The sequence below is a fragment of the Canis lupus genome, chromosome 1 (assembly GCF_003254725.2).
Source record: "Canis lupus dingo isolate Sandy chromosome 1, ASM325472v2, whole genome shotgun sequence".
NCBI classification, from domain to species: domain Eukaryota; kingdom Metazoa; phylum Chordata; class Mammalia; order Carnivora; family Canidae; genus Canis; species Canis lupus.
In genome coordinates this window covers 31,172,875-31,200,309 of record NC_064243.1, presented here as the reverse complement: position 1 = coordinate 31,200,309, position 27,435 = coordinate 31,172,875, and the positions used below count along the sequence as shown (strand labels likewise).

Genomic DNA, 27,435 nt, shown 5'->3' with positions numbered 1-27,435 from the left:
CTTAAAGTTTGCTTTTATCCTAGTCACCAAATTCTTAGGGCTTACCCTGTTTTACCATTTCACTTGCAAGTGACACTGAATTACTTCTTGGTAGATATTCTTTTTTTTTTTTTTTTTTTTTTTTTTTTTTTTGCGTGCCATTATCCTAAATTACTGTTACTTTATGTCTTTAGCTTCCTGTCTTCATACTGTGTCTCTTTCTCTTGTTCAGAATTAGCTTTGACTCCTCCTTTCCTTATGTCCAACCTGTGAGATTCTTCAGATTTTCTCTTTAGATATCAGCTTATCATTCTTTTCTGTCTTTTCCATTATGCACTTGAGCTCTTACCAGCATGTTGCTCAACACTGCAGTAGCCTCTGAATTTTTTTGTTTTTTGTTTTTGTTTTTGTTTTGTTTTGTTTTTTAGCCTCTGAATTCTTAACTAGGTTTTCTGTAATTGTTGAAATAGATAATGAATTTCTAAAAAATTATATGACATTCTTCAAAAATGCTTGGTAAAAAATAGTCACATTCAGAGCCCTCGCCATTGAGTTCTGTCCAGTTTGCTACCTAGCCACCACTACAATCTCTGTTTTGATCTGTTGGTAGCACTCTCCTTACTCTGCCCAGCCCCCACAATTAGAATGCCCATCTTGTTTAGACTTAGCAAAACCTGTCTATTCTTTAAGGTCCAGACCAGGCTTCCTTTTTTTTTTTTTTCTAATAATATTTTCAACCCATAGTAGTCCCTCTGTAACTCTTACCAGTATCAAGTCCTAATTATTAGCGTCTGTTATGAGCCAGGTGTTGAGCTCTTTGGCATATAACTAATTTTAAATTTAGAGAACAGGCATTATTTCTGTTTTATAGCTGAGAAACCTGGGGGTTTAGAGGTTATATGCTTAGTAGGAGCTGGGATTCAAATCCAGCTCCCATTTGGTGACAAAACTTTGTATTCAAGATAACCATTCTGATGTGTAAAATTACAGCTTTATATCATGGCTTATCTTTTTCAATTATGTGTTGTGTTTACAACTAGGTCAGAAGTTCTTGAGAGCAGGGGATGTGTGTTAGAACATTGTGTGCTTCTAAGGGTATACTATGTACTTTGAACACTGTATGGAGTACTTCAGAGGAGAACATTTTGATGAAGGTGTTCCTATAGTGCTACTAATTACAATAACCAGTCTGCCTTCTTTTTGTGTTAGAGCATTCCCTAAAATGTGAGTGTAAAGAAAGACTGGTGGCATGGCTGCATACTTGGTTTAAGGGAGGCGGTAGAAAACTTTTTTTTTTCCTAAAGTGGGGGATATGTACCCAAGAAGATGTGAAAGCACAGTAAGAAAGCTGTTCCCTTTTCAGTGGTTTCCCAGGTCTGATTAAGGAGAAATTTCAGCTTGGAACTAAGTTTTTATCACCTTCCTAACAGGTTACTCTTACAGGCAGGCCTAGATGGAGCCACAAGGATATTTTGCAGACAATGGTATTTAGATGAAATTAAATAGCAGTTTTGTTTTCCTGGAACTTATATAGTTTCTATTATTTTCTGTTTATTTCAAGTGATACTTAAAATTTTATTTATGGTGTGATATTTTAAACTAGTGTATTAAGGGGCACCTGGGTGGCTCAGCCGTTGAGTGTGTCTGACTTCTGCTCAGGGCGTGATCCCAGAGTCCTGGGATCGAGTCCCACTCGGGCTCCCTGCAGGGAGCCTGTTTCTCCCTCTGCCTGTGTCTCTGCCTCTCTCTCTCTCTCTCTGTGTGTGTGTGTGTGTCTCATAAATAAATAAATAAAATCTTTAAAAAAATTAGTGTATTAAGGGGCACCTGCGTGGCTTAGTTGGTTAGGTGTCCGATTCTTGGTTTGGGCTCAGGTAAATGATCTCAGGGCTCCATGTTTAGCATGGAGTCTGCTTAAGAATTCTCTCTCTTCTCACTCTTTGCCCCTCCCTCTGCTTATACTCCCTTTAAAATGAATAAATCTTTTGAAAAAAATGTATTAACGTTTTTTAAGTATCATGGTGTAAGAGATAAAAATTAACAGCAGAAGAAGCTCATAGACACGGTAGAGTCTGTGAAAGTGGTGTACAGATGCCTCAAGTTTGGGAAACAGTGACTTAGTGGAGCAAGCCAGACTGCAGTTTCTCAAAGCTATTTATATTTTGGTCCTGCTGATTTTTAGTCTGTGATCTTGGGCAAGAACTTTCTTCTCTTTGGCTATTTCGATTTGTAAGATGAATATAACAGTACCTACTTTTTTAGGGTTGTTTGAGGTTCTTTGATATCATCAATTTTGTTATTTTGTTTAGTATTTGTTTTCTCATTTAGTCAGCTAAAAATTTTTTTTTTTAATCTTTGATAGAATTTTAAAGACATAGTTTAATTCTTAAGACTTCTTACTTTGAAGCAAGTATTTTATTGTGGGCCTTGGTTTCTCTGGGCATTAGTTTTTTCATCTGTATATTGGGAATAATATAGCAGTTGCCTCATAGGATTGTTTTGAGGACTAAATTAATTCATAAAATACCCAGAGCAGTGCCTGGTACTTGGGAGTAGTGCTAGATAACTGTTGTCTACTACTGTTTTTATTTCCTTAGGAAGGATGTAGCGTCTTGGAAGATCCTGAAAACTTTCCTTTGTCCTTATCTGACTTGAGTATGGAAGGTGTTTTTTGATATTTGTATATGTTTGTTAAACACTTGTTGAGTAGAAAGCATTGTCACACTGGGACCATGGTACACAGGAAAGGGAGAATAAGGTCTTCAGCAAAACCTCCCCGAGATACGTATACCCTAAAATTAGTACAGCATGCAGTTAAACTCAACAAAAGACTTACTAAACCTCAAAGATCTGAGGGGACGAATGTTCAGTCATTGTGAATTTCTGTATGTTACAGCATTTTCTAATTAAGTAAAATGTCACAGAACATTTGATAGTTTTATTTATAATTTATCACCATTTCTTTAGGGTAATGTCATGGGTTCATATTAGTTTCATGGTATATTTGCTACTGTTCTGCTTTTTTAAATTTTTATCTATTTTATAAAATACACCTGGTTTTAAGACAAGCAGCATTTTTTAATTCTGTGGGTTAGTTATGTTCCTAAGATGTTGGTTATAAAACAGATGTGGTAAGCCAAATCATTCCCCTATATTTTTTTCTTTTTTTTCCCCTTTTTTTCTTGAGTAATTTGATTGACACACTTCTGATAGAGGGGAAAATTGACCCTAAGACATAATACAAAACTAGAGTGCAGAAAGTTTTCGTTATCAAATATTTAGTCGAAAAATATGATAAGGCACTGATTTAAAAATTAAAATATTGATGCTTGAATTTCACGCCAGGTGTTGTTCCTTTGGAGCTAGGTTTACAGAACAAGGTTTTGGCAAGTCACTTAATTATTTCCACTTAAATGCCCCATTCAAGCAGTGAATTTATTAACTCCTTATATTTTTGTTCATCATAACTCATATTTAAATATACATCTGTGGCATTTTTTAAAGGTGGCACATAACTAGTAATCTTTGGTACTTTGGCAGAAAATAGATTTTTAAAAATTAGATGTTTTCAGAGAGCAGTTTTTTAATTATAGACTTGATACGAAATTTGTGTTCAGAGAAATGGTGTTTGCACTAGAAGAGATCTTAGAGTAGAATCCACCCCATTCTTTGATCTTGGAGGAAGCTTGAGATATATTATGTAACTTAGCTCTTTTCACATAAGAAGCAGTTATCAAAACTTGATTCTGTGGCCTACCTGCCAAAAAAACAGAAACTCTTGTTTCATGATGTAACATAGTAAAGCTCTGGTATAATTCACCTTATTATGTGACTTTACCACTGGGCAGACATTATCCTTTATACAATAATGTAGTGGTTAAGAGCATGGGTTTCTTTCCATGTTCTGTCAGCTTGCTGTGTGTCCTTGAGCAAGCTTCCCCGGATGTCAGTTTTCTCATCTGTAAAACTGTACCTACTCATACTCCTAGAGTTATGAGGATGATTATATTGGTTCATGTGTTACTGAGCTTGGATGGGTACCTGATATATACATATATACACTATTAATGTTAGCTTATCATAATCATCATTATTGTCATCATCCTTATCCGGTAACAACCTGCAATAGCCCACACGGGGTAGAGCATTATCCTGAGTGCAGTGAATGGTTTCTGTTTATCAAAGTAACAGCAAGTTCCCAGACCCATGTTTGCTGATGCCTGACCAGTGGTAAAGAAGAACATACACCAGAGTTATATCACAGATGCTTAACTGTGTTCACAGACTGCAGACACTTCAGAGCTCCACTCTATTCTGAAGAATAATGGGCCCCCAGTCTTCCCAGGAAGAGAGCAGTAGTAACCGAGTGCTGTAGGTAAGAGCATCCTGTGGAGTCCTCAGCTTCTCCACTTAGTTTAATCTTTCAGTGCTTTAGTTTTCTCATGTAAAAAAGGGATAAAAGGCCCTGTCTTAAAGGAATAAACATTCCCTTTATGGAGACTGAATGAGCTAATTTGTAAAGTTCTTAGAATGATACCTGGCCCAGAGTGTTTAAATGTCTAACTTTTATTATTATTTGTTAAATTTGATAAATCAGGAGTTGCTGTAGCTCTAGAATCATCCTTTAGGCCTCTGTGTAAGAAAACAGGGTTTTGATTACTAGTACCAATTCCTGAAAAATATTACTCCTTAATTAAAAATTAATATTTAGTATTAATAGTTATATATGAGTATGTATATTTTATAATATGTATTATATATTAAGTATATTATATACTTAATACTATAGTATCAAGGCATATAGTTAGGAAGTGTTGGCTTTTTCTGTCATTTTATGCATCTTACCAGTTAAATGAGATCATTTATTTTTAAAGGTGTTTTAGAAGGGTAGTTACAAGTCTGGGTTTGCTTGAGACAATCTCATGCCTGTTGTCTAGGTATAAATAGTACCCCTTTTACTCTTGCAAATGTCCTAGGTTGGGTGTACATTTTATGGTTACTCTAAGTATAGTTTACTGGCTGGATTTATTTTACAAGACTGCATACCTCAATAATATTTTCTAAAGGCGCACGCAACTATTTTAAGCTTAAGTTTTAGATGGTTTATATTTTAAAAACTCCTTTTGCATTTTTGTTGTTTTTCTTCTTTAGTCTGTATTGTGATATTTTTTTAAGTTTTTTTGTTGATGTAGAAAATACAAAAATTATTTTAATTGGGAATTTGGGACTTGAACTACCAGTGAACTTTATAGGCAGTCATACTGTTTTTCATATCAGAGCCCTAATGTTTAGAGGCTGTCAAAAGTGTTTTATTTGTTTAGATAACTAATGACTGTGATACTGATTATAACCTGTAAAATATTTATTGGTCTGTATGTACTACTCTTATCATAGTAGACTGTTAACAGTATAACATTACAACAGTTGACTATTATGGCCCAAAGCAAGTAAAATTTATAGTTAAAGAATTAAGAGTCAGATATTGCCAAAAGGAATCTCTTTTATTACCTATACTATCCAGAAGTTTAAATTAAGAACTCCATAAAGTTTAAAAATCTCGGGTGCCTGGGTGGCTCAATCAGTTAAGTCCCCGACTCTTGATTTCAGCTTGGGTCATGGACTCAGGGTTGCGAGATTGAGCCCAGTGCATGGAGCCTGCGTAAGATTCTCTCCCTCTCCCTCTGCCCCTCTACCTCCCTGTCTCTTCCTCTCTTAAAAAAAAAAAAAAAAAATATATATATATATATATATTTTTTTTTTTAAATCTATTTCAGTCCTCTTTTTGTGTTGACTACTTAACACATTCTTTACAATTCCTTGCTTTAGCAAGTAGAACAGTAACTGCCTTCCAAATATTAGTAAGCTTCTAGGTGCTATAGCAGTAGTCTGTTATAGTGTGTTCTTTGGATAGATTTCTGTGATAATATTAGTAGGTGAAAAAACATATATTTAAACTTTTTCTACAGTAAAGTTATAGGAGACATTTGTAGGTTTTTTTTTTTTTGTATTGAAAAGGACACCTTTTGCAAATGTAGAGAGGAGATTAATATTTATCCATTACTTATCTGATATTTCAGTGCCTAATTTTTTATAAGGGCTCAAGAAAAGGCTGATACACTTCCTATTTTTGAGATGATGTAAAATATATGCCATTGCCAGCACAGCAATATGTAGACAATTTTTTATTTTACCTAAGGACATACTGTTGGGAAAAGACTGGGCAGACTCATCCTTAAGACTGTGGCTGGGGATCCCTGGGTGGCGCAGCGGTTTGGCGCCTGCCTTTGGCCCAGGGCGTGATCCCACATCGGGCTCCCGGTGCATGGAACCTGCTTCTCCCTCTGCCTGTGTCTCTGCCTCTCTCTCTCTCTCTCTCTCTCTCTCTCTCTGTGTGTGACTATCATAAATAAATAAAAATTAAAAAAAAAAGACTGTGGCTGAAATATGAAATGGAAGTTATACAAGTGACAGAAAAGAATAAGAGAATGCCTATTTACTTACAGATTAAAGTAAAGTCATAGTACGAGAAAGCAAAGCAGCAGTGTGGTCTCGAACCTTACTTAGATTTGAAATCAAAGAGCATTTGAGTTGTATAGGCAGACCAATAGTACTGAGGATTTTGGAGAAGAAGGTAATATATTGAAAGGGAGATGAGGTATTTGCTCTAACATGACTGCTAAGTATCTCAAAAAGTTTGGTAAGATTGCATTTCACTTTAGTCCTAAATTTCCTAGGAAATTAACAGTGGAGCTGGCCACAAAGGGATAGCTAAAATCATTTAGGAATGCAAACATGCTTCATGAGTGTAGTAATAGATATGAGTTACTCACTTGTTAGTGGCACTGGCTACGTATTTAAATTGCCTTTATAACAAAGGAAAATACTAGAGATTAGTGTGTCCACATAATTTGTAAATAAACATATTCTGTGTGGACAGCAGTGCTTAAAAAGAAGTTAAGTCCTACTTAAAGAAGTTAAGTACAGTAATGACTGTACTTTGATGTATGCCCCTGTCTTCTTTGCCATTGACTTTTTTACCTTTTCTGCTTACCACAATATACTGTAGTGGTGAAGGGGATGTGCAGATGTGCCTGGATCATGTGTAATCCAAATTACCTTGCACAAAGCAAACAGTGTTTACTATTAGAGAATATTTAACTCTTTTTTTTTTTTTGAGAATATTTAACTCTTAAAGAGTTTTTCTAATCAGAAAGTTTTAATTCTCTCTCTCTCTCTCTCTCTCTCTCTCACTCACACACACACACACACACACACACAAAAGATTTAATTCAAATAAAGGCTAACAGAATGAATTTGGTAAATCAAGAGAGTGTGGGCACCATGAGGGAGCAGTTCCCTTCAACACTAAGTGCAGAGTACAGTGCTAGATCTTGCTACTATGACTAAGTCATAATCTCTGCCCCCAAGGATCTTAGTAGAGGGAGTATCAGAAGTGTGTGGTTGACACACATAATGATGCAGATAACTCAAGTAATTCAGATGGTAGAAGCTGGAGTAGAAATACAAAGACAAAAGTCATTCACTTACAGATTAGTAGGAAGAATGGAGAATGTTACAGGAAGGAGGAGGCTCTTAAGGTGTTTGTGAAGAAAAGGGTATAATTTTAATAGGCAGACCTACATGATGTGGTGAGAGAAACCCGAAGCATGGAGAGAGGGTAGTCCAGTCTAGATTGGTCAAAGGAAGACTGGAAAAGAATTTTGGGGATATATTATGGAGAGTCTTAAAAGCTGGACTTAGAAGTTTGTTCTTTTAAATATAATGAACATTATTTGGAGCTGTGTTTTAGGATTGTTAATCCGGTAGCCTTGTGTATTGTAGTGGACAGAGACTACAGCAAAGTTGATTTAAAAAAATAATTCGTTCATTTATTCTCCCAGCCAACAAACATTGATACTTGTACATCAGGAGTTGTTCTAGGTGCTGGGAATATAAGAGGTTGCCTTCTTGGAGATGTTGACAATAAGTAAGTAAACAGTAGGGTGCTCTAGAAAGGTCTCTAAGATTAAGACACTTGAGCTGAGACCTGGCTGGCAGAAGAAGCCAGCCAAGAAAAAATCTGCGGAGAAAACCTACAGAGAAAAGAAAAAGAAAAAGAAAACCTACAGAGGGCACAGCAAGTGCAAAGTCCCTTCAGTCCCTGAAGTCTTGATTTACTGAAAGAAAGGAGGAAGAGGTATTTTAGAATTCATGTATTACTGATACTGTGGGAATATGTAAGAACCGTACCTGACAGACCAGTGAAGGATGGGATCACACATTTCCTTAGAATTAATTTCTCTTGGTTACTCTTCAATAGTCTCAGTACCTTGAGTCACTTTGCCAGATAACAAGATCTTATATAAAACCATTATATAATGATTCATTAATGGCCTGAGAATAATTTTTTTCTGTGCATTCAGAATCTTAGATAGCTTAAAGCACTCTAAGACCATTATATAAGCAGGGCAAGTTGATATATAATAATGCCTGAATGGATGAGTATCTTTCATGAAATTTGGTCTCACTTTTTTTCTGCCCTGCTTGCTAGGGGACCTGAAGGGACATTATTGCAGGTTTGCTATTTATTTTATGCCATTTTTCTAGTATTAACTATAGAACACCCTTGGGGACAGAACATGTAAATACATGGTCCACATATTTTAGTTAGTCAGTATATGTTTTAAAAATTATTTTGAATCCATGTTAGCATCTGAAAATGAGAACGTATCCTAGAAAATTCCGGATTTCCATCTTTAGAAAAATCTGAAGATGGCATCATTTGGCAGATACTCTTTTGTAATAGCGGTTAGCTAGAGCGTCCTAGCAGTTTCCTTCACACCTTCTCTCCTTAGTTCACTACCTCCCCCCATCTGGCCAGCTTCACTAATTTATGGTACTGGCTTGCACCTGTAAGACAGTATGTTTTCAGTGGCTGTTCTAGGGCAAGGAGTAGAGAGCATCGGCATCAAAGCAAGAGGTCCTCCTGTCACTGTTGTCTTTTTTTTTCCTCTGTAGCAGAAGAGGGTATATGCTCTGTAATGGCATTTCCCAAAGTTTGGTTTGTAGCCCCCTAGTGTGTGAGGTCAAAATTATTTGCAAACTAATAGCTGGTTTTTGCCCTTTTTTTCTGTGTTGACATTAGCATTGGTAGTTCAAAGTAGTGGCAGATAAAACTACTGGTCCTTGGTACAGATCAGTACATTTACCAAACTTTACTAGTATTATGTTCTTAACTGCTACAGTAGAGAAGCCGGTTTCACTTAATGTTCAGTGTATAGAAAAAAATTAATTCTATTAAATCTTAACCCTTGAGCATATGTCTTTTTAGTATTTTGTGTGAGGAAATGTTAAGTGTGCATAAAGCACTTCTGCATACTAAAATGTGATGATTGTCTTGAGGGAAAGTAATTTTTTTAAGAAAGATTTTATTTATTTATTTATTCATTTATTCATGAGAGAGAGAGAGAGAGAAAGGCAGAGACACAGGCTCTATGCAGGGAGCCCGACATGGGACTCGATCCTGGATCTCCAGAATCAGGCCCTGGGCTGAAGGTGGCACTAAACCGCTGAGCCACCCAGGCTGCCCCAAGGGAAAGTACTTTTATTTGAATTGTGAACCATATTTTTTCATGAAACACCACTTCTTGAAGGAACAACTAGCTACCTTGGAGATTGGGCAGATACTTGGTTACAAATGAAGACAGTGTGCCTGTCGTGTAAAAAACTGATGCTTTTTATTACAAATGATGAAATTCAAGCTTTCTGGCAAAAATTAGATTTCAACAAACTTTGTCTACAACTATGTGCTTGATTATTGCTTCCCAATATTTAATGACTTTTCTGAGGAAATCGGTGGTGATATTAGCTTTTGATTTAAAAAATATTGTATAAATGAAATGTGTCAACATTTGGAAGATCTACATAACCAGAACTAATAGTCTACAAATGACCAATGGAGGATGCAGTGCGCTTGGTACACCAGTGCATTTTAATGGTATGCAAAAATATGTGGCTTTGGATTCCATATTGCAACTGTATTTTAAGCATTTACCATTTGTTGAGTTTCAGGTTAGTATCAAAACATAAAATCAGAATTATCTGACAAGGCTATATTAAATCACCTTCTGTTTTCCAGTACATATCCCTGTGAAGTAAGAGTGTTCTCTTATATTTGAAACAAAGTGACATATTGCAATGAATCAAATATTAGACGGGTAGGAGACTCTTAGCTTAAACTATACATTAAGGAAAATTTGCATGCATATAAAACAATGTACTCTTTTCGCTAGTTTTGTTTTTGTTTTTAATGTAAGCTCTCTGCCCCAGGATCATGAGTCATATGCTCTAAGACTGAGCCAGCCAGGCACACCTTTACGCAATTTTTAAAATTTTGGAGAATAGTTATTTTCATAAAATTTTACATCACATATAATAAGATTTTTATTTTTTTATTTTTAAATGAATTTATAGATACATATTCCTAAATTTTAAAGAATTAAATTCTAATATGGTAAATATGTAAATATAAACCACAAAAACAAAAGCTTTGGGGGAGTCCTCAGTACTTATATAAAAAAATATATTTTTTTTCTCAATAACTTTTTAAAGTATGTATAAGGGATCCTGAGACCAAAAAATGTGAAAATCACAGCTCTAGGGTCCACAGCACTGATTCCCAAAGTTTCTTATACCAAGCATCTGTTCTATGAACCACTACTTCTAAAGCATTTTAATAGTCTCTGAATCAGAAAGAGGTTTATTTCTAGGCTACAGGATTTTTTTTTTTTTTTTTGGTGCCTCTTTTGGTCTAAAACTGCATTGTGTAGTCTCCACAGGAAATAGAATATCTCTTAATTTACTCAACTGCAGAGTCTTTAGCTTGACTGGCGTTCATTGGAATACATTTTGAAACTACTGCTCCATAAGTATGCCAGTGTTAAGAGTTGTGTTTAGCTGTGCTTTGGAGACAGCTGGGAACAGAGAGCTTTGGACTTAGACTAATAAAGCTTTGAATCCTGGCTCTGCCACTTATTAGCCTCAGTGTCCTTTCCTATTAACTGGGGATAATGGTAGCCAACATTAGAGAATTGTTCTGATCATTAAGTGTGATAACAAGTAAACAGCCTTCCTAATCATAGGTACTAAGTATAATTGTTCCCTACTTTCTTTTAATTTCTCTGGTAAATGTGAATCTTCATTATAAATACTCCCATGTCACTAAAGCTAATGAGTCAGAGATGTGTAGGGACTAGTCTAACAAGTTAGTAAATTAAGAAAAATGACACTGATTGGTCTACATGTATACACTACAATGCTACCAAGGTGCCTGGGCTTTTAAGCCAGCAAATACATAGCTTTGCCACCGATTCATTCCCATTTAATCTTTCATTTTAAAAATGAAAGCAATGGTGGATTCACCTCATTTTTAACCTGATAATGACTATAAAGGGAGGGTTTTTTGTTTTTTGTTTTTTTCTTAAAGATGTTATTTATTTGAGAGAGAGAATACCAGCAGGGGTAGAGGTAGAGGGAGAAGCAGATTCCCCGCTGAACAGGGAGCCTAATGCGGGACTCGATCCCAGGACTCCCAGGATCATGACCTGAGTGGAAGGCAGACGCTTAACTGACTGAGCTACCCAAGTGCCCTAAAGGGAGGATCTTATTTTCTATTGTATTTTGTAGTGCAATTGACCCTTGAACAGTATGGATTTGAATTTAGTGGGTTCACTTACATGCAGATTTTTTTCAATAAATATGGGCACAGTACTGTAAATTTATTTTTTCCTCCTCATGATTTTCTTAACATTTTCCTTTCTCTAGCTTACTTTATTGTAAAAATACAAAGTATAATACATTTAACATGCAAAATATATGTTAATCGACTTTGTTATTGGTAAGGTTTCTGGTCAACAGATTTTTAATTAAGTTTTTGGGAAGTCACAAGTTTATGTATTTTTGACTGAATAGGGGTTTGTCTCCCCTAATTCCTGTGTTGCTCAGGATTCAACTGTATTAAACATTTCATAAAATTTCATCTTGGGGAGAATATAGACAGCTTGCTACGATTCTTCTCCATATCATACAGTTTCAGTATAGTCCTCATTCCATTTTTCTGAATTCTTATATTGTAATTCAGCTCATGAATTCAAGCTCAAATGTGTAATTTGGCATCTAACCTTTTCTTATTTCAGATAAGAAACAACTGTACAGTGTTGCTAGCATTCCTGTACCTCATGTCCTGAACCTAGGATTAAAGAGCCTTGCTTACACATTTAAACTACTCTTTCATTGTCACTGGATTCTAGGCACTCTGGGCTATAAGACATGCGTTAGAGGTTAGTGAGGGTACTTGCCCTGAGGAAGCCAACATTATCCTGGGAAAAGGACAATGTACAACATGTCGTGGTGGAAAATTAAAGGCATAGTTTTGAATTACAGCTCTCCCTTTTGGGCCCTCTGGCCTTAGTTACTTGGCCAGCCTGATTCTTTCTTCATAAAATGATAATACCAATTCTTCTACATTATTTTTAGGATTAGATGGGAACACTTTGAGTAATTGGGATTGTGCTTAGCATTATGTATTTTCAATAAATGTTAATCCCTCTCCCCTACCAACAAATGTACCACGACCATTTGTATATCTGGAAGAAAAAATAATAATAATTTGTTCTTTGGTGAGCTCTTTGAGTTACTATTAAAGAACTATTTATTCTTGTTTTTATACAGTTTTAAAAGGTTCTATTTCTAAACCATGGTGGGCAAGGCAGAAGGGGTCAGCAAGTAGGAAGACTGCTGATTAGAGTAAAAGAGCTTGGCAACAAAGAAAAAGTCACAAATCATTAAAAAAAAAAAAAAAAAAAACTTCTGTTAATAGTGTTAGTCTATTAGGCGAAGAAAAACATTTCATTTTTTCTCAGGGGCTTTGAATGTATAACTGCAATATAGTACAGTGTACTAGTTTGTTTGTAAAATCTGTATTGTTGGGATGCCTGGGTGGCTCAGTTAAGCATCTGCCTTCAGCTCAGGTCATGATCTCAGAGTCCTGAGATGGAGCCCCACATCGGACTCCCTGCTCAGTAGGGAGTATTCACCTTCACTCCCTCTGCCTCTCCCTCAGTTGTGCATGTGCGCGCCCTCTCTCTCTCTCTCTTCCTCTCTCTCTTAAGTAGACAAATAAAACCTTTGGAAAAAAATCTATATTGTTGAAACTAAAAGTGTGCTATTATTACATCTTTCAAAAATACATACTTTAGGTTTTCATCAAAATAATATCTGCAGGGCAGCCTGGGTAGCTCAGCGGTTTAGCGTGCCGCCTTCAGCCCAGGGCGTGATCCTGGCGACCCGGGATCTAGTCCCACCTTGGGCTGCTTCTCCCTCTGCCTGTGTCTCAGCCTCTCTCTTTCTCTGTTTCTCTCATTAATAAATAAAGTCTTTAAAAAAAATAGTATCTGCATATGATTTAAAAAATCAGGGATTGTAAGGGTTTTCTGAACAGAGCAACAATTTCCTCTCCTTCCCCTGTCCTGTACTTCATCTGGGTTTCAAGGCGGTTGATGCGGATGGGTTTTGCTTCCAGTAAGTTGTGATTCTCTGTATCTGCCTTCTGTTGGTCTCCAGTTCCGGGGGGGCAGCAGTTTGTTCTGTGATCTGCCCAACTTTTCTTACAGATCTAAGAAGAGTTTTTGGTTTTTCAGTTTGTTCAGCTTTTTGCTTTAAGAAAGAGTATTGGCTTCTACTTCTTAAGTACTAGACCAAAAACCAGAAGTCCGTGACTTTTTCCCTTCAGCTTTCTTATCCTTCTTTGAACTTGTTAGTTACACTTTTACATATTTAATGTTGAGAACATTTGCACCTTGTTCTTAAACCATAATTCTTAATATGTTCCGACTTCAGATGGAATCTAAAAGTTGAAAACCAAAGTGTGTTTACGTTATGAAGATATAAATATTTTTACTGCAGATCCAGTTCTATGATATAGTACTGTGATTATTCTCATGAAGCTTTCCCTCACCAAACTTTCTCAGTTGCCTTTTTTTTTTTTATTTTTTTTCTTTATTTATTTATGATAGTCACACAGAGAGAGAGAGAGAGAGAGAAGGAGAGAGGCAGAGACACAGGCAGAGGGAGAAGCAGGCTCCATGCACCAGGAGCCCGAAGCGGGATTCGATCCCGGGTCTCCAGGATCGCGCCCTGGGCCAAAGGCAGGCGCCAAACTGCTGCACCACCCAGGGATCCCCCTTTTTTTTTTTTAAACCCCCTAGGACCTTTGCCTTTGTATCCATTCCTTCCCCTTTATTTTTTCTGAAATCTTCCTGGAACTTTCTGTCATTTTGCTCTAATATGGACTAGCTGCTCTTCGGGCCAGTTACATAGTTGTCATCCTGCAGCCTTATTTCCCTTTTTCTTGGTGCATATCTGCTTTTTCTTGGATGTTCTGTCTCTAAATTTTGCTGAGTAACATCCTTAAATATTTTCTCAAGGGAGATTTTATAGGAGGTAAACTTTTTTTATTTCTGCATCCACTAAAAGTGTCTGTTCTTTCCATCATCTTAATGCTAGTTTGGATACAGAATGCTAGGTTGAAAATAATTTTTCTTAGAACCTTGATGGTATTGCTTTATTGTTTTCTGATTCAGTGTTACTGATGAGAAGTCTGATTCCAGTCCAGTTAATATTTCTTCTTAGTGATCAGTACCTCTCTCCCTTATCCACTTCCCTTACACATATTCTGGATGCTCTTAGGATCTTTGTTTTATCTTTGCTATTCTGAAATTCCACAGTAATGTGTTCAGGAATTCTTTAACCCATTGTATTGAGCCCTCAATAGGCTCTCTCAATCTGAAAGATATCTTTACTTTAGATTTGGGGAAAATCTCTTACTCTATTTTCTCTGCCTTTTTTGTATACCTCATTTTAAGAAACATTTTGTCATTCCAAATTAATTCTCTGTTTTTCTCTCATTTCCTAACCCACCTTGTCCCTTCCTACTTCTAGAGAAATTTTTCTCTATCTTCTAGTATTTCTTTTGAACTTTGTGTATTTTCAGACATCTTGTTCTTTGGTTGTTCCTTTTTCATAGTATCCTGTTCTTGTTTTATGGATGCATTACTGTCTTAAATTTGTCAAAGAATGCTCACTAGAGTTTGGGGGGTGTGTGTGTGTGTGTGTGTGTGTGTGTGTGTTAAAGATTTTATGTGATTAATTTTTTTTAAGATTTTATTTATTTATTCATGAGAGAGAGAGAGAGAGAGAGAGAGGGAGGCAGAGACACAGGCAGAAGGAGAAGCAGGCTCCATGCAGGGAGCCCAACATGGGATTTGATCCCGGGTCTCCAGGATCGTGCCCTGGGCCAAAGGCAGGCGCCAAACCGCTGCGCCACCCAGGGATCCCCTTATCTGATTAATTTGACAGAGAGGGAGCACAAGCAGGGGGAGCAACAGACAGAGGGAGAGGGAGAAGCAGGTTCCCCACCGAGTAGGGAGCCCAATACAGGGCTCCGTTCCAGGGTCATGGCATCCTGACCTGAGCTGAAGGCAGACCCTTAACCATCTGAACTACATTGGTGCTCCTCACTGGAGTATTTTTAAGTGCTCTCTCTTTCCTGAATTACATTTTTCCCTCAGAGTTTTTTTCCTCTTTTTAAATTTTACAGTTTTCTTCCATTATGTAGGTTTTCCTCAGTTGTTTGTTGATGTTTGGTAACTTGTCTATATTTAAGGCAACAGTAGAATAACTGAGCTCTGTGTTCTTGCATTAGCTCTTGAAAAGGCAGCCTTATTTTGGGAGGACTGGGTCAGATGCTGACTCGTAGTAGATTGCTAAATACTAGAAACAGGAGCTTTTCTCTAGGGCAACAACCTCTGTCCATATCAGCTGATCTAGTACTTCCCTACATTTCATTCTTTAGAGATATAACTTCCAGCTTTTTGTTTGTTTATATTTGGAGGGTAAAGTCTGGTTGCTAATATTCTGTGAGCAGCTGTAGAGATACGGATCTTCATCTCTGTCCCAATTTCACTTAGTCATACCTGGCATTTCTGGGTGAGTCCCTGGATTTTGCAGGACAAATTAGTTCTCCTCCATAGGTATTCTTGGCACTGTTTCTTCCACCTACTTTATTAGGCATGAATCCATGTGCTTTCTGATTGCTAACATTTGTTGAGATTTCCTGCCTGCTCATTGTTTCCCCTTCTCTCCTATTTATTTTTGTGGATATATATTCCCTTACTGTCATTTTAATAAGATTCTTGAAAGGAGAGGAGGTAATTTCCTGTACTCAGGGTATTTTTTTAAGAACTTCAAAACACTTAAAAAGTCTTGAAAGCATCCTATATTTTAGAAGACTTTTCATAATGATAATAATAAAATCCACTTTGGCACTTAAAGAATTAACTCTTGGCTGTTGGGAGAATGTAGTTTTTAAGGAGGACTTAGTCTCTGGAGTCTCTGAATAAAATACATTATGATCACAGGTAAAAGTAATAATAATTCTATCTTGAATGAGACACTTTTGCGTTTTACAATTAAATACAATTTCATTGACTCCTGATAACCATCATAAGAGGTAGTATATTATGTTCCCCAGTTTTCATAGAAGGAGACTAAGACAATAGTAAAGTGATATAACTTGCTCAAGTACTATGTAAATGACACAGAATGACTCCCTAACCATGTTGATCTCTATAGGTATTAAAATGAACTGTAATCTAGTTTATCTTTTCTTCCTGGAAGTTAATGACCTTTTGATAAGTATTATGGAATAGTGCATTCAGGAAAAAAGTCAACACTGACTTATTTAGGATTGATATCCTCATGAAGCCAATAAAATTAATGAAAACTTTTGGCCTTTTTCTATCCTGTCTCCGACCATGTAGCCATGATTCTGTGCTGGTCTGTAAGTCATTCCATTTTTGGAGTGCTTGACTATATTATATTTTAAAGTGTATTCCATTTCTAGAAATTTGTCGTACAGTTCTACAAGTGCACAAAGATAATACACAGGAATGTCTATGGCATTATTTTTAATAGAAAGCTAAGAAAATCTAAGGGTCCATCAGTAGGGGACTGGTTAATTTGTAATACGTATGATATGAAATATCATCAATGTAATACGTATGATATGAAATATGAAAGAGACTTATGCTGATATAAAAAGATCTTCAAGTAATATGATGTGAAAAAGTCTCATACAGTATGACCCTGTATGTGTAAAAAATATGTGTACTCATATGTTTGTATACACGTGGAAAAAATGGGAAGTACATATGAAAAGAATTGTTACCTCTGATGGGGATTGGAGGAACTTTGAATTCCATATCCTTAGGTACTTATTTTACCACAATAATGTAAGTTTTAATGGTTTTCAGTAGCTGTTGTTAGTATACCAGCAACACTAGCTGGCCCTGGGTGTCGTAGGTGAGTAATAGTCTAATGAAGAGGTCTGGGAATCTGGATCCTAACAAGGGCTTTCGTGATTTTCAATATTAGACAACTGCACAAGCGTGCTCACAAATGTGTGTAATTTAGGCCAAGGGGAAGTTACCATAGAGAGGCACTTGAAAGAGTGGGACTGCTTTGAATAATGCTGAACTAATAGTAAATTTCAAAATTTGAGATGAGAAATGATTTCCTAGGAAATTATCATTTTAGAGATCGACAACCTAGTTTATTCAAGAAACAGACACATCTGAGATCATACTCAGCACGTGTCATAGGTGAATTCTTCCAAATCTTTATGGAACAGATAGTTCCAAATCTATTTAAAGTATTCAGAGCAGAGAGGAAAAAAAAGTAAAACTTGTTAGTTGTGTTTACAAAGCCAACATAGCACTACTTCCAAACCTTTTAGATATAAGGGTTTTGGGTTTTTTGTGTTTTGGGGGGGCCTAATCATTTTATGATTCTGTTTAAAATGTTGTAAATCTTATTTGAAACAGTAATATACACCATGACTAAATGGAATTCATTTTACAGATCAAAGGATGGTTTAATGTTAGGAACTCTGTTAATGGAATTATTAATAGACCAAGGAGAAAAATTGTGATCTTTTACTTTTCTGCCCAAAAGTGCACACAATAAAATTAACATCTATTTGTTGTTTTTGAAAACAGAAAATTCCAAAGAAAATTCTTAGACCAGTGGAACTAGTTGTTTTTTCTTTCTCTAAAAATATCTATTCTTCCTTTCTTCCTTTTCCCTTCCCTTCCCTCCCCTACCTCCTTCCTTCCTAGTGAGCCCATGAGTAAGGGAGAGGGAGAGAGAATCTTAAGCAACCCCCCTCCCCCAGCACAAAGCCGGATGTGAGGCTTCATGACCTGCAGTGAAATCAAGAGTTAGATATTTAACTGACCTACTACCCAGGCACTCTTTAGCTGAATAGTTTCTTAACATAACGGTGGTGTTGCAGAGTGTTACTAGCCCGGATCATGCTTAACCACTAGAAATGGTTTCATTAAAGTTAGGAAAAAGATTAAAAATAAATTGCCATTCCATTTAAAATCTCAATTTCTTTTGACAAATAATTGTAAAGATTATTTGGTGGAATAATAATATGAGAGTAGTCCAGAAAATTGTAAACAAGAAAGAAACATTGAAGTCTGGGCTAATAATCTGTCAGACATTCATTCATTCACTTAAAAAAAAAAAGATGTTATTTATTTATTTACTTGAGAGACAGTGCACTTGCTAGTGTGAGGTGGGGAGGGGCAGAGGGAGAGGGAGAAGCAGAGCCTGACAATGCAGGCCAACCCCAGGGCCAGGAAATCAAGATCTGAGTAGAAGGCCTTCCTTAACCAACTGAGCCACCTGAGTGCTCCTCTATCACATATTTAAATATTATAAAGCTAAAGTAAGAAATAGCTATATGAAACTCTGTAACACAGGCGGTCAAAATGCTACATGTAGGTGTGTGAATGACCTTTTTAGGTTACTGGAGAAAAGATGAAAAGGAAACACTCGTATTGATAGTGGGAGAATAAATTTCAGTAACCTTTTTGAAAGGCATTTGGCAATAGCAAAAGCATTTTTAAGTTTGTATGTTACAGCTCCTTTCCCTGTCAGCTGCTTTCTTTTTTTTTTGTTTTGTTTTCTTTGTCAGCTGCTTTCAAGGACTTGTAGCCTCTCTAATTGGAAAGATAGTCATCAGTGACACATATATGCCTAACTTGCACCACAAAGTGAGTTTTGTAGGTGATGCAGCCAGGATTATAGAGAAATAACAGCAAATATTTTGCTTTGAGTCCTTTTTATCTCCCCTTTGAAAACCTCATTCCTCTTTCCTTATAGGCAGCTTTTAATATATATGTATATATTTAAAATTTTTTTATGTCTGATACAGTAGAAATATAGTATACCTTCTTGCTTTTCTACCCTCCACCCCACCAAAGTGACCCCTTGGAAAGAGCTTTGGGTTTTGAATCAAAGGACCTGGCTTCTTGAGCAGGTTCTTCCACTCACTAGCTCTGAGAATTAGGAGAAGCAAGATTACCCTTCTAAACATACTTTCTTTGAGAGCCAAGCATCCTAACCTGTCTGTCCACTTGCATTCCTCTTGTTTATTCCTTAATCCATTGTAAATGAGATTTTACCCTATCGCATCTCTACTAGTGCTCAAGCAGCAAAAACCTAACTGCAAAATAGAGTGTTTTCTTTTTTTTTTTTTTAATTTGGCCCCACTAATTCTCTTGTTTGGAAATTATTTATAAATTTTTGATTAAATAATATTAAATACTTTTGGTAGTAATATAGGCTCATGTAAAGAAAACATAGAAATATCCCTTAATCTCAGTCCCTAGAAGTAATCACTGGCATATTCACTATGATTTATGTGTACATATATCCCAATAAAATTGGAATTTTACTTATGTATACACTGCTTTGTATCTTGCTTTTTGTTTTCATAACATTAATACTGGTAAGCTGTGAGTTTAAATGTTAATGGTTTTCTCATATATAGTTATTTCATAATCAACTGTATCTGTTTTGTTCTTGCGTTTAAGTTTAGATTGCTTCTCATTGTGAACACCTTTGTACATGAATTTGTATGTACAATAGTGATTTTCTTTAAGGCTTGCTCCTACCTTCTAGAACCTCTTTCCACCGTTGATTTCCTCCTTCTGCTGATACTTTTTCCCACTGCTTCTTTCATAGGCTCCTTTTTACACCTGCCTTTAGGTTTTGGTGTTCTCCAAAGTTCCCTTCACTGCTCTGGGTTTGTAGGCAAGCGCTCTCCTGTGCTCTGTCTCTCTCTCTTTCTCTTTTTTTTTTTTTTTTTTTATTTATTTTTTATTGGTGTTCAATTTACTAACATACAGAATAACACCCAGTGCCCGTCACCCATTCACTCCCACCCCCCGCCCTCCTCCCCTTCTACCACCCTTAGTTCGTTTCCCAGAGTTAGCAGTCTTTACGTTCTGTCTCCCTTTCTGATATTTCCTCTTTCTCTTTTTTAATTGAAGTTCAATTTGCTAACATATAGTATAACACCCAGTGCCTGTCACCCAGTTACCCCATCCCCCTGCCCACCTCCTCTTCCACCACCCTTTGTTTGTTTCCCAGAGTTAGGAGTCTCTCATGGTTTGTCTCCCTCTCTAATTTTCCCACTCATTTCCTCTCTTTTCCCTTATAATCCCTTTCACTATTTCTTGTATTCCCCGTATGAGTGAAACCATATGATGATTGTCCTTCCCCTATTGACTTATTTCACTCAACATGATACCCTCCAGTTCCATCCACATCGAAGGAAATGGTGGGTATTCGTCCTTTCTGATGGCTGAGTAATATATTCCATTGTATAAATGTACCACATCTTCTTTATCCATTCATCTGTCGATGGACACCAAGGCTCCTTCCACAGTTTGGCTATTGTGGATATTGCTGCTATAAACATCGGGGTGCAGGTGTCCTGCTGTTTCTCTGCATCTGTATCTTTGGGGTAAATCCCCAGTAGTGCATTTGCTGGGTCGTAGGGTAGCTCTATTTTTAATTCTTTGAGGAACCTCTACACAGTTTTCCAGAGTGGCTATACCAGTTCACATTCCCACCAACGAGCAAGAGGGGTTTCCCTTTCTCCACATCCTCTCCAACATTTGTTGTTTCCTGTCTTACTAATTTTTCCCATTCTCACTGATGTGAGGTGGTATCTCATTGTGGTTTTGATTTGTATTTCCCTGATGGCAAGTGATGTGGAGCATTTTCTCATGTGCTTGTTGGCCATGTGTATGTCTTCTTTGGTGAAATTTCTGTTCATGTCTTCTGCCTATTTCATGATTGGATTATTTGTTTCTTGGGTGTTGAGTTTAATAAGTTCTTTATAGATCTTGAATACTAGCCCTTTATCTGATAGGTCATTTGCAAATATCTTCTTCCATTCTCATTTCCTCCCTCTGCTTCAGTCATCACCTGTTGTTTGCTTCCCGGGTGTGGAGCACATCCCCACAGTGTACCTCTTTCTTAACACCCCTTCTGCATTCCTTCCTGTTCCCTGGGCATCTCCTACTGACTGAACCGCATTTAACAAGGATAAATAAACCAACTACCTGTGATTTCCTCGTAGGTCTTCCCTTTATCTAGCGTAGATACAGGGCATATTTTGGATGTTTTAGATTTGTTTTATAAGCAAGAGTATCTAAGATGTGTAATGATCCTTACAGGGTGCCGAGCAGGCAGACTTTTCTGGAAATCTTGGAAAAGGGCAGTAACCATGACAAAATGCCTGCGTGTCTTTCAAGGCTGTGTGACCTTCTTAACTCTTGCCCTCCTTTTCCTCCTAAAGGTCCCTAATGTGAACCTTCCTTCCTCTTTATCCTCCTTGCCCTTTTAAATTTACACTGAAGTGATGCCCCTTAGTGGCAGAATCAGGAACTTTCTCCGTTGCTGATCAATCACAAAAAATGACTGCGGTCTTCTCATGTGTGTAAACAAATGGTTACTGTGATTGTGATACGTTGCTTAATGGTTGGTGGTGCTTTTTTTTTCAATTCTAGTAAGTACTTCTGACTTACTACCATAACATCTGGGTACCCTAATCTTTGAGTGTTTTGGGAAAAAGAAAATAGACAAATATGTTCCCTTTCTATAGAAATTGTTATCTTTTGAGGTGAGACAACGATACTTAGTGTTTATTTTAAGATTATCATCTCTGGACAGTAGATATTACTCCAGCTTTTGGAGTTTTAATTTAATCTTATAACTGAAAATTCTCTTTTCTAATCTGAGACTTATTTGTAGTAGCCAGTCTAGAAAATACATGTTGAATGACTACAATGATCGATATAGATCCTTTTGTGCCTTAAAAACACAAAGCAAACAAAAATTGGGTTTTTCTTTTTTTAAGAAAAGTAGTATAACCACGTTAAATACAATCTGAGAAATAAGAGGAAAAACCCTACTCTTAATCTCCCTTAAGAAAATTGCTGTTAGAATTGTATATATTTGATTCTTTTCAAATTTGTGTTTATGTGGTTAAAATTATGTATCCTGCTTTTTTCCACTTAATATATCATTTTATAACTATTTATTTATTTATTTATTTATTTTATGACTATTACTTTAAATGGCTGCATGATAATCTATTAGTTGCAGGAACTTTTGGCCCTGTTGTATGCATAGTGTTTATGAAGAATGGATGATGGTACATTGTTGCTGAAAAATATGACCCATAAGAGAAAATAGTTTTTCTAATAAAATAAAATTGCTTTTATCACATGGATGCTTAGTTCTAAGTAGAAGACTATAACTTTCTTATTATAAGGTCAGTGCCTTTTTATTTTCAAACTTGCAAATCTGAAACCTGAGGAAGTTGGCTGTCAGTTGAGTGTAATATACTGTGTCAGTTATGTTTTGGAGAAGTCATATAAACAGAAGTTAGATATCTGCTTATTTGGAAAATTATTGTCATAAATCTTAATGTTAACATTGTGGTTTTTTTATAGATTATGGAGCTTTGTGGTGCAACGAGGCTTGGTTACTTTGGAAGAAGTCAGTTCTATATTGCTTTGAAACTTGTAGCTGTTGCCCAGTCTGGTTTCCCTTTAAGAGTGGAAAGTATAAATACAGGTAAATATGGCGTACATTAGTAGTTGAAGTGAAAATAGTCTTCTGATCACAAATGAAATAAAGTCAGTAGAATTTTTGAGTTTTCCTGATACTATACTGGCATTTGCAACTTAAGTGTCATGGCTTTATTCTCACTACCATGCTTTTTTCATTTGTGAATATTAGAAAAGTATCTCTTTGTTAAACCTGTTACAGCATGTATGTACTTAATACGTATTTGATGATAATATGAAAATTGTTAAAAGTGGTGATTTTAAAAAAAAGTGGTGATTTTTCAGAAATAATTCACTAAAATTGCTTAGAAAGTTTAGATAATTTTTATCAGAGTAAATGATAAGTCGTAGTGACTGACCATCTTCTTATATGTCTTCCTTATATTCTTCTTTTCTAGTAAGTATAAAACTACATTATACTTTGTGTTTTTTTCGTTTGAGAAGGCTGTGCATTTGAAATTAGAAGGAATTAGTTAACCAAAACTTTCTGATTGATAGAAACAATATTAAAATATTGGCAGGCTAAAGCCTAGTTATAGATATCTGTCTGCCTTACGAGTGTCACCTGGGATAATTAGTTTTTCTGCTTATTGATGTCGAAGTCAGTGGAAATTCTATAAAGCTAGGTACTTAACTGCAGAGAGTTCTGTGGTTGTTGTAGGGAAAAGAGGAAACAAAACTTGAGGTTTTCTGTAATGTTAAAATTTTTATAAATAGTTTTAAGGACCAAGTTCAGTTTATTAGTCACTGTGAGGTTTTCATTGTTGACCTCTGGTTTGCTACACATCATTTGTCTAGAATTGAGAGTTTACATTCTTTTTAGGTAATTTTGGATTCCTTTATGTAAATACTGAATAAGCTTAGTATTTTTTCTCCTTTGTATGAGGATTCAAGAGAGATGCAGATAATTATAGTGGAGGGAAGCGTACTTTCTTTTAAAAATTCTGCTCTTCTGTGTGTTGTCTAGTCTAAAAGTGTGAGCTGTGATTGATGTGCAATGTAGTTCTCAGTGTTCTTTCCTCTCTTTAAAATTGAATGTAGGGTATAAGCCAGACTAAAGTGGATAGATAAAATGCTTTGTTCTGTTGGTAGGTGGACAGTAAAATATTTTTCAGGAATTTGTGCCATGAAATGTCTAGATGAATCTAGTCTCAATCTAGTGACATAGTCTTTGTTTTACTTGTGGCTCTAACATCTTAGTTAAGAGAATCAGTATGAGTAGAAAAGAAGTAGCCTAAGCTTTCAGGTCAGGCTGCCCTGAGTTCAGATTCTGTCAGTCACTATCATTGACCTTGGCATCTTGTTGCCTCAGTTGTAAGCAGAGAGCCAGACAGGACATTTTTATAGCTATTACCATTAGCTGTAATTAGCTATTCCTGCCTTTAGAAGGAAAGTTTAGTGTTACTATTTCTTTCTAGGTTAGTCTCCCACAATCTAAGGGAGATGGTCTAAATGTCATGATAAATGTGTGTCTGCTTTTTCTGTATTTGTTTTTGCAAAAGTTCTTTTTAATATCTAATTCGTATAGCAGTTCTAATGTGTGCCCTTGTTTTATTTTAAAGTAATAATTATTTCTATGATTAACAGTAAAGGACCTTCCTCTGCCAAGATTTGTTGCTTCAAAGAATGAACAGGAATCTCGCCATGCAGCCTCATATTCTTCAGATTCTGAAAATCAAGGGTCTTACTCTGGTGTAATTCCACCACCACCTGGCAGGGGGCAAGTGAAAAAGGGATCTGTAAGCCATGATACTGTCCAGCCTCGTACATCTGCAGATCAGCAGGTAATCATGTGCCTGGAGATGTTATCTCTTTATGTCCTGTGTAGATGTTTACACTAAAACATTTGAGTGCTTTCTTAATGAAAATGGTATTTTAAAAAGATTTAAGTCTTAAAATAATAATAATACTAATAATACTGTTTTTAGGAACCTGCATCTCCAGTAGTTTCACCCCAGCAGTCCCCACCAACTTCTCCACACACATGGAGGAAGCACAGCCGTCACCCCAGTGGGGGAAATAGCGAGAGGCCTCTTGCAGGACCTGGACCATTTTGGTCTCCCTTTGGTGAAGCACAATCAGGTATTTTGAAATTCTTTAGAAGGGACGGTTATTTATGAAGGGTCATAAATTGAAGGAAACTAGATAATACTCCTTTAAGAGTTGCCTTCAAGACCATTTTTAATTATAATTTAAGTGCCTTAATTAGAAGCAGAAGCCAACAATGAAAGTTTGTAAGTAGATATATCACTTTGAACAGTGGTAATTACGTTTATTTACACATGTAGTGCTCAGACAGAAGTTTATAGATACCAGATTCTCTGAAGGTGAAATGAATAATGATTTCTCAGAATATGAGGGGTGTATTACATTAATTCCAGTATTGACAAGGAAAGTACAAGAACAATTTAAAAAGATTTAAATGAAGTTTTAAGTTGACAGAGGAGATTGATTTTGGAAATCGTTAACATTTTTTCAAAGTTAGAGTTCAAAAGAAAACATAATATATGTATGGTGAGTTATGGTAAAAAACCTGGTAACTTTTCTTCAAAAGTGAGCCAGCATGTGTACCCATTCTCCTCTTAGGTTCTTCTGCTGGTGATGCAGTGTGGTCAGGGCATTCTCCACCTCCACCACAAGAAACTTGGGTCAGTTTTGCAGATACTCCACCAACCAGTACTCTTTTAACCATGCATCCTGCTTCTGTCCAGGTGTGACATTTTATTGGTATTGCATTTTTATTTGCTTCATTCAGAGTATCGCTGCAGTCATTCATTTTATATTTTGCTGTTGCAAATTTTGTAAATGTAAGTTCACTCTTTTATACAACACGGAACTCTGCTCTGTGTCTTAAAGTCTGTTATCATTGGAATGTTTCACTAAAAGTTTTGGCTGATTTTCTTTCTAATTATTCAATGACATTTTGAAAGTTTTCTGCCCCTAGGAATATATTTGCTTGGCTTTCTTAGCACATTTTTCATAACTTTCTGTTGCTTACATATTGCTATCATTCTACGCACTTATATAATCATTGTACAGAAACATTCAGTAACCTGATTATAACAAATATGTGGTTTGCTGATGAGTTTGTGAAGACTTCTTATATTTTAAACATCCACAAAAAGTAAGTTTCACTTTCAAAGAATAATAACCTAGCAATCTTGGTCCGTATAATCATATAGATAGATACTGTACTGAGGAAAAAAAATGTTTCCTTACAGGACCAGACAACAGTACGAACTGTAGCATCAGCTACAGCTGCCAATGAAATTCGTAGGCAATCCAGTAGTTATGATGATCCCTGGAAAATAACAGATGAACAAAGGCAGTATTATGTAAATCAATTTAAAACCATTCAGCCTGATCTAAACGGATTTATTCCAGGTGAGTTGTTAAAAACAGAAATTCTTCTAGATGGGACAAGACAGAGTCTCAATTTCATAATTTCAAAGATATGGTTTTATTGGTCAGAGATTATAAAAGATAATTGATCCTCAAATTGTCTGAAAAGTTTATAATCACTGGAGACAAAAACATGACATAGACACATGTTAAGATTACCATTTTCCCAGTGAAAAAGTCTTAAAAAGACTCTTAACCTCACATTTTATTCTTGAATCTGTAAGTTCAGAATAACATTAAACAACACTGTTTTAATATTTCAGGATCTGCAGCTAAAGAGTTTTTTACAAAATCAAAACTTCCTATTCTTGAACTTTCTCATATTTGGTAAGTGTGGTATATCACATCAGTTGGGTAATGTGGGTTGTTTCAAAGGAGTTTCCTTCCAGCAGGTGGATTTTCAAACCTTAAAAAATAAACGATGAGAGCACAAGCTCTTCAAGAGTGTTCTCAAAGAACACAGTATTGCCTTAAAATGGTCAACTTCTGTCTCACTCTCTGGAAAAGAAATAAGTGATGCCAGTACAGTAGTTCTTTAAAAAGTGCTAAAATTCTTTTAAATCATATCTGCTATTTCTTGTTGCTAGCATAATGCATGGAATAAAAGCTAGTTGGTACTTACATGGTTGTGTGTAGCCCATTTGGTTTTAAAACAGTTATCAGATAAACATAAGTGTTATTTCTACTTTAAAGGGTTTTTAGTAGTGTAGAATGCTATAGTAGAAGGAAGATAGATAATGCCTAAACTGAAAAATCTAGAACTAGCAATATATACATGCTCTTTATAGTGTGAGGCATTAAATACATAAGTGGTTGCTTCTGCATCTATTAAGTGAAAGGATAGAGGGGCTGCTGTTTTTTTTATATCAAGCCTTGTAATTCTATTGAATGCTTTAAAGTGGATACATGTAGGACTTTCATAACAATAAAAACAGTTTTTTATAAATTTAGTGATTTATTAAGTAGGCCTGACTTTAAACTAAATTCTGTTACTAAAAATACA

General features: G+C 36.0%; 1 protein-coding gene across 8 annotated transcripts in view; it reads left to right on the top strand.

Moving 5' to 3' along the window:
- The window catches only part of REPS1 (RALBP1 associated Eps domain containing 1), an 82,750-nt gene that overhangs the window by 19,877 nt on the left and 35,438 nt on the right, over nucleotides 1–27,435 (top strand). For 6 of the 8 annotated variants that reach the window (XM_025422412.3, XM_025422411.3, XM_025422408.3 and 3 more), the window contains exons 2-7: nucleotides 22,914–23,037; nucleotides 24,618–24,814; nucleotides 24,959–25,112; nucleotides 25,617–25,741; nucleotides 26,252–26,414; nucleotides 26,696–26,759. In XM_025422412.3, coding sequence (XP_025278197.1) covers nucleotides 22,914–23,037; nucleotides 24,618–24,814; nucleotides 24,959–25,112; nucleotides 25,617–25,741; nucleotides 26,252–26,414; nucleotides 26,696–26,759 — 827 coding nt within the window. Of the gene's footprint in view, nucleotides 1–4,263; nucleotides 4,355–22,913; nucleotides 23,038–24,617; nucleotides 24,815–24,958; nucleotides 25,113–25,616; nucleotides 25,742–26,251; nucleotides 26,415–26,695; nucleotides 26,760–27,435 lie in introns of all 8 variants that reach the window. The other 2 variants (XM_025422413.3, XM_025422410.3) reach the window with 2 other exon arrangements.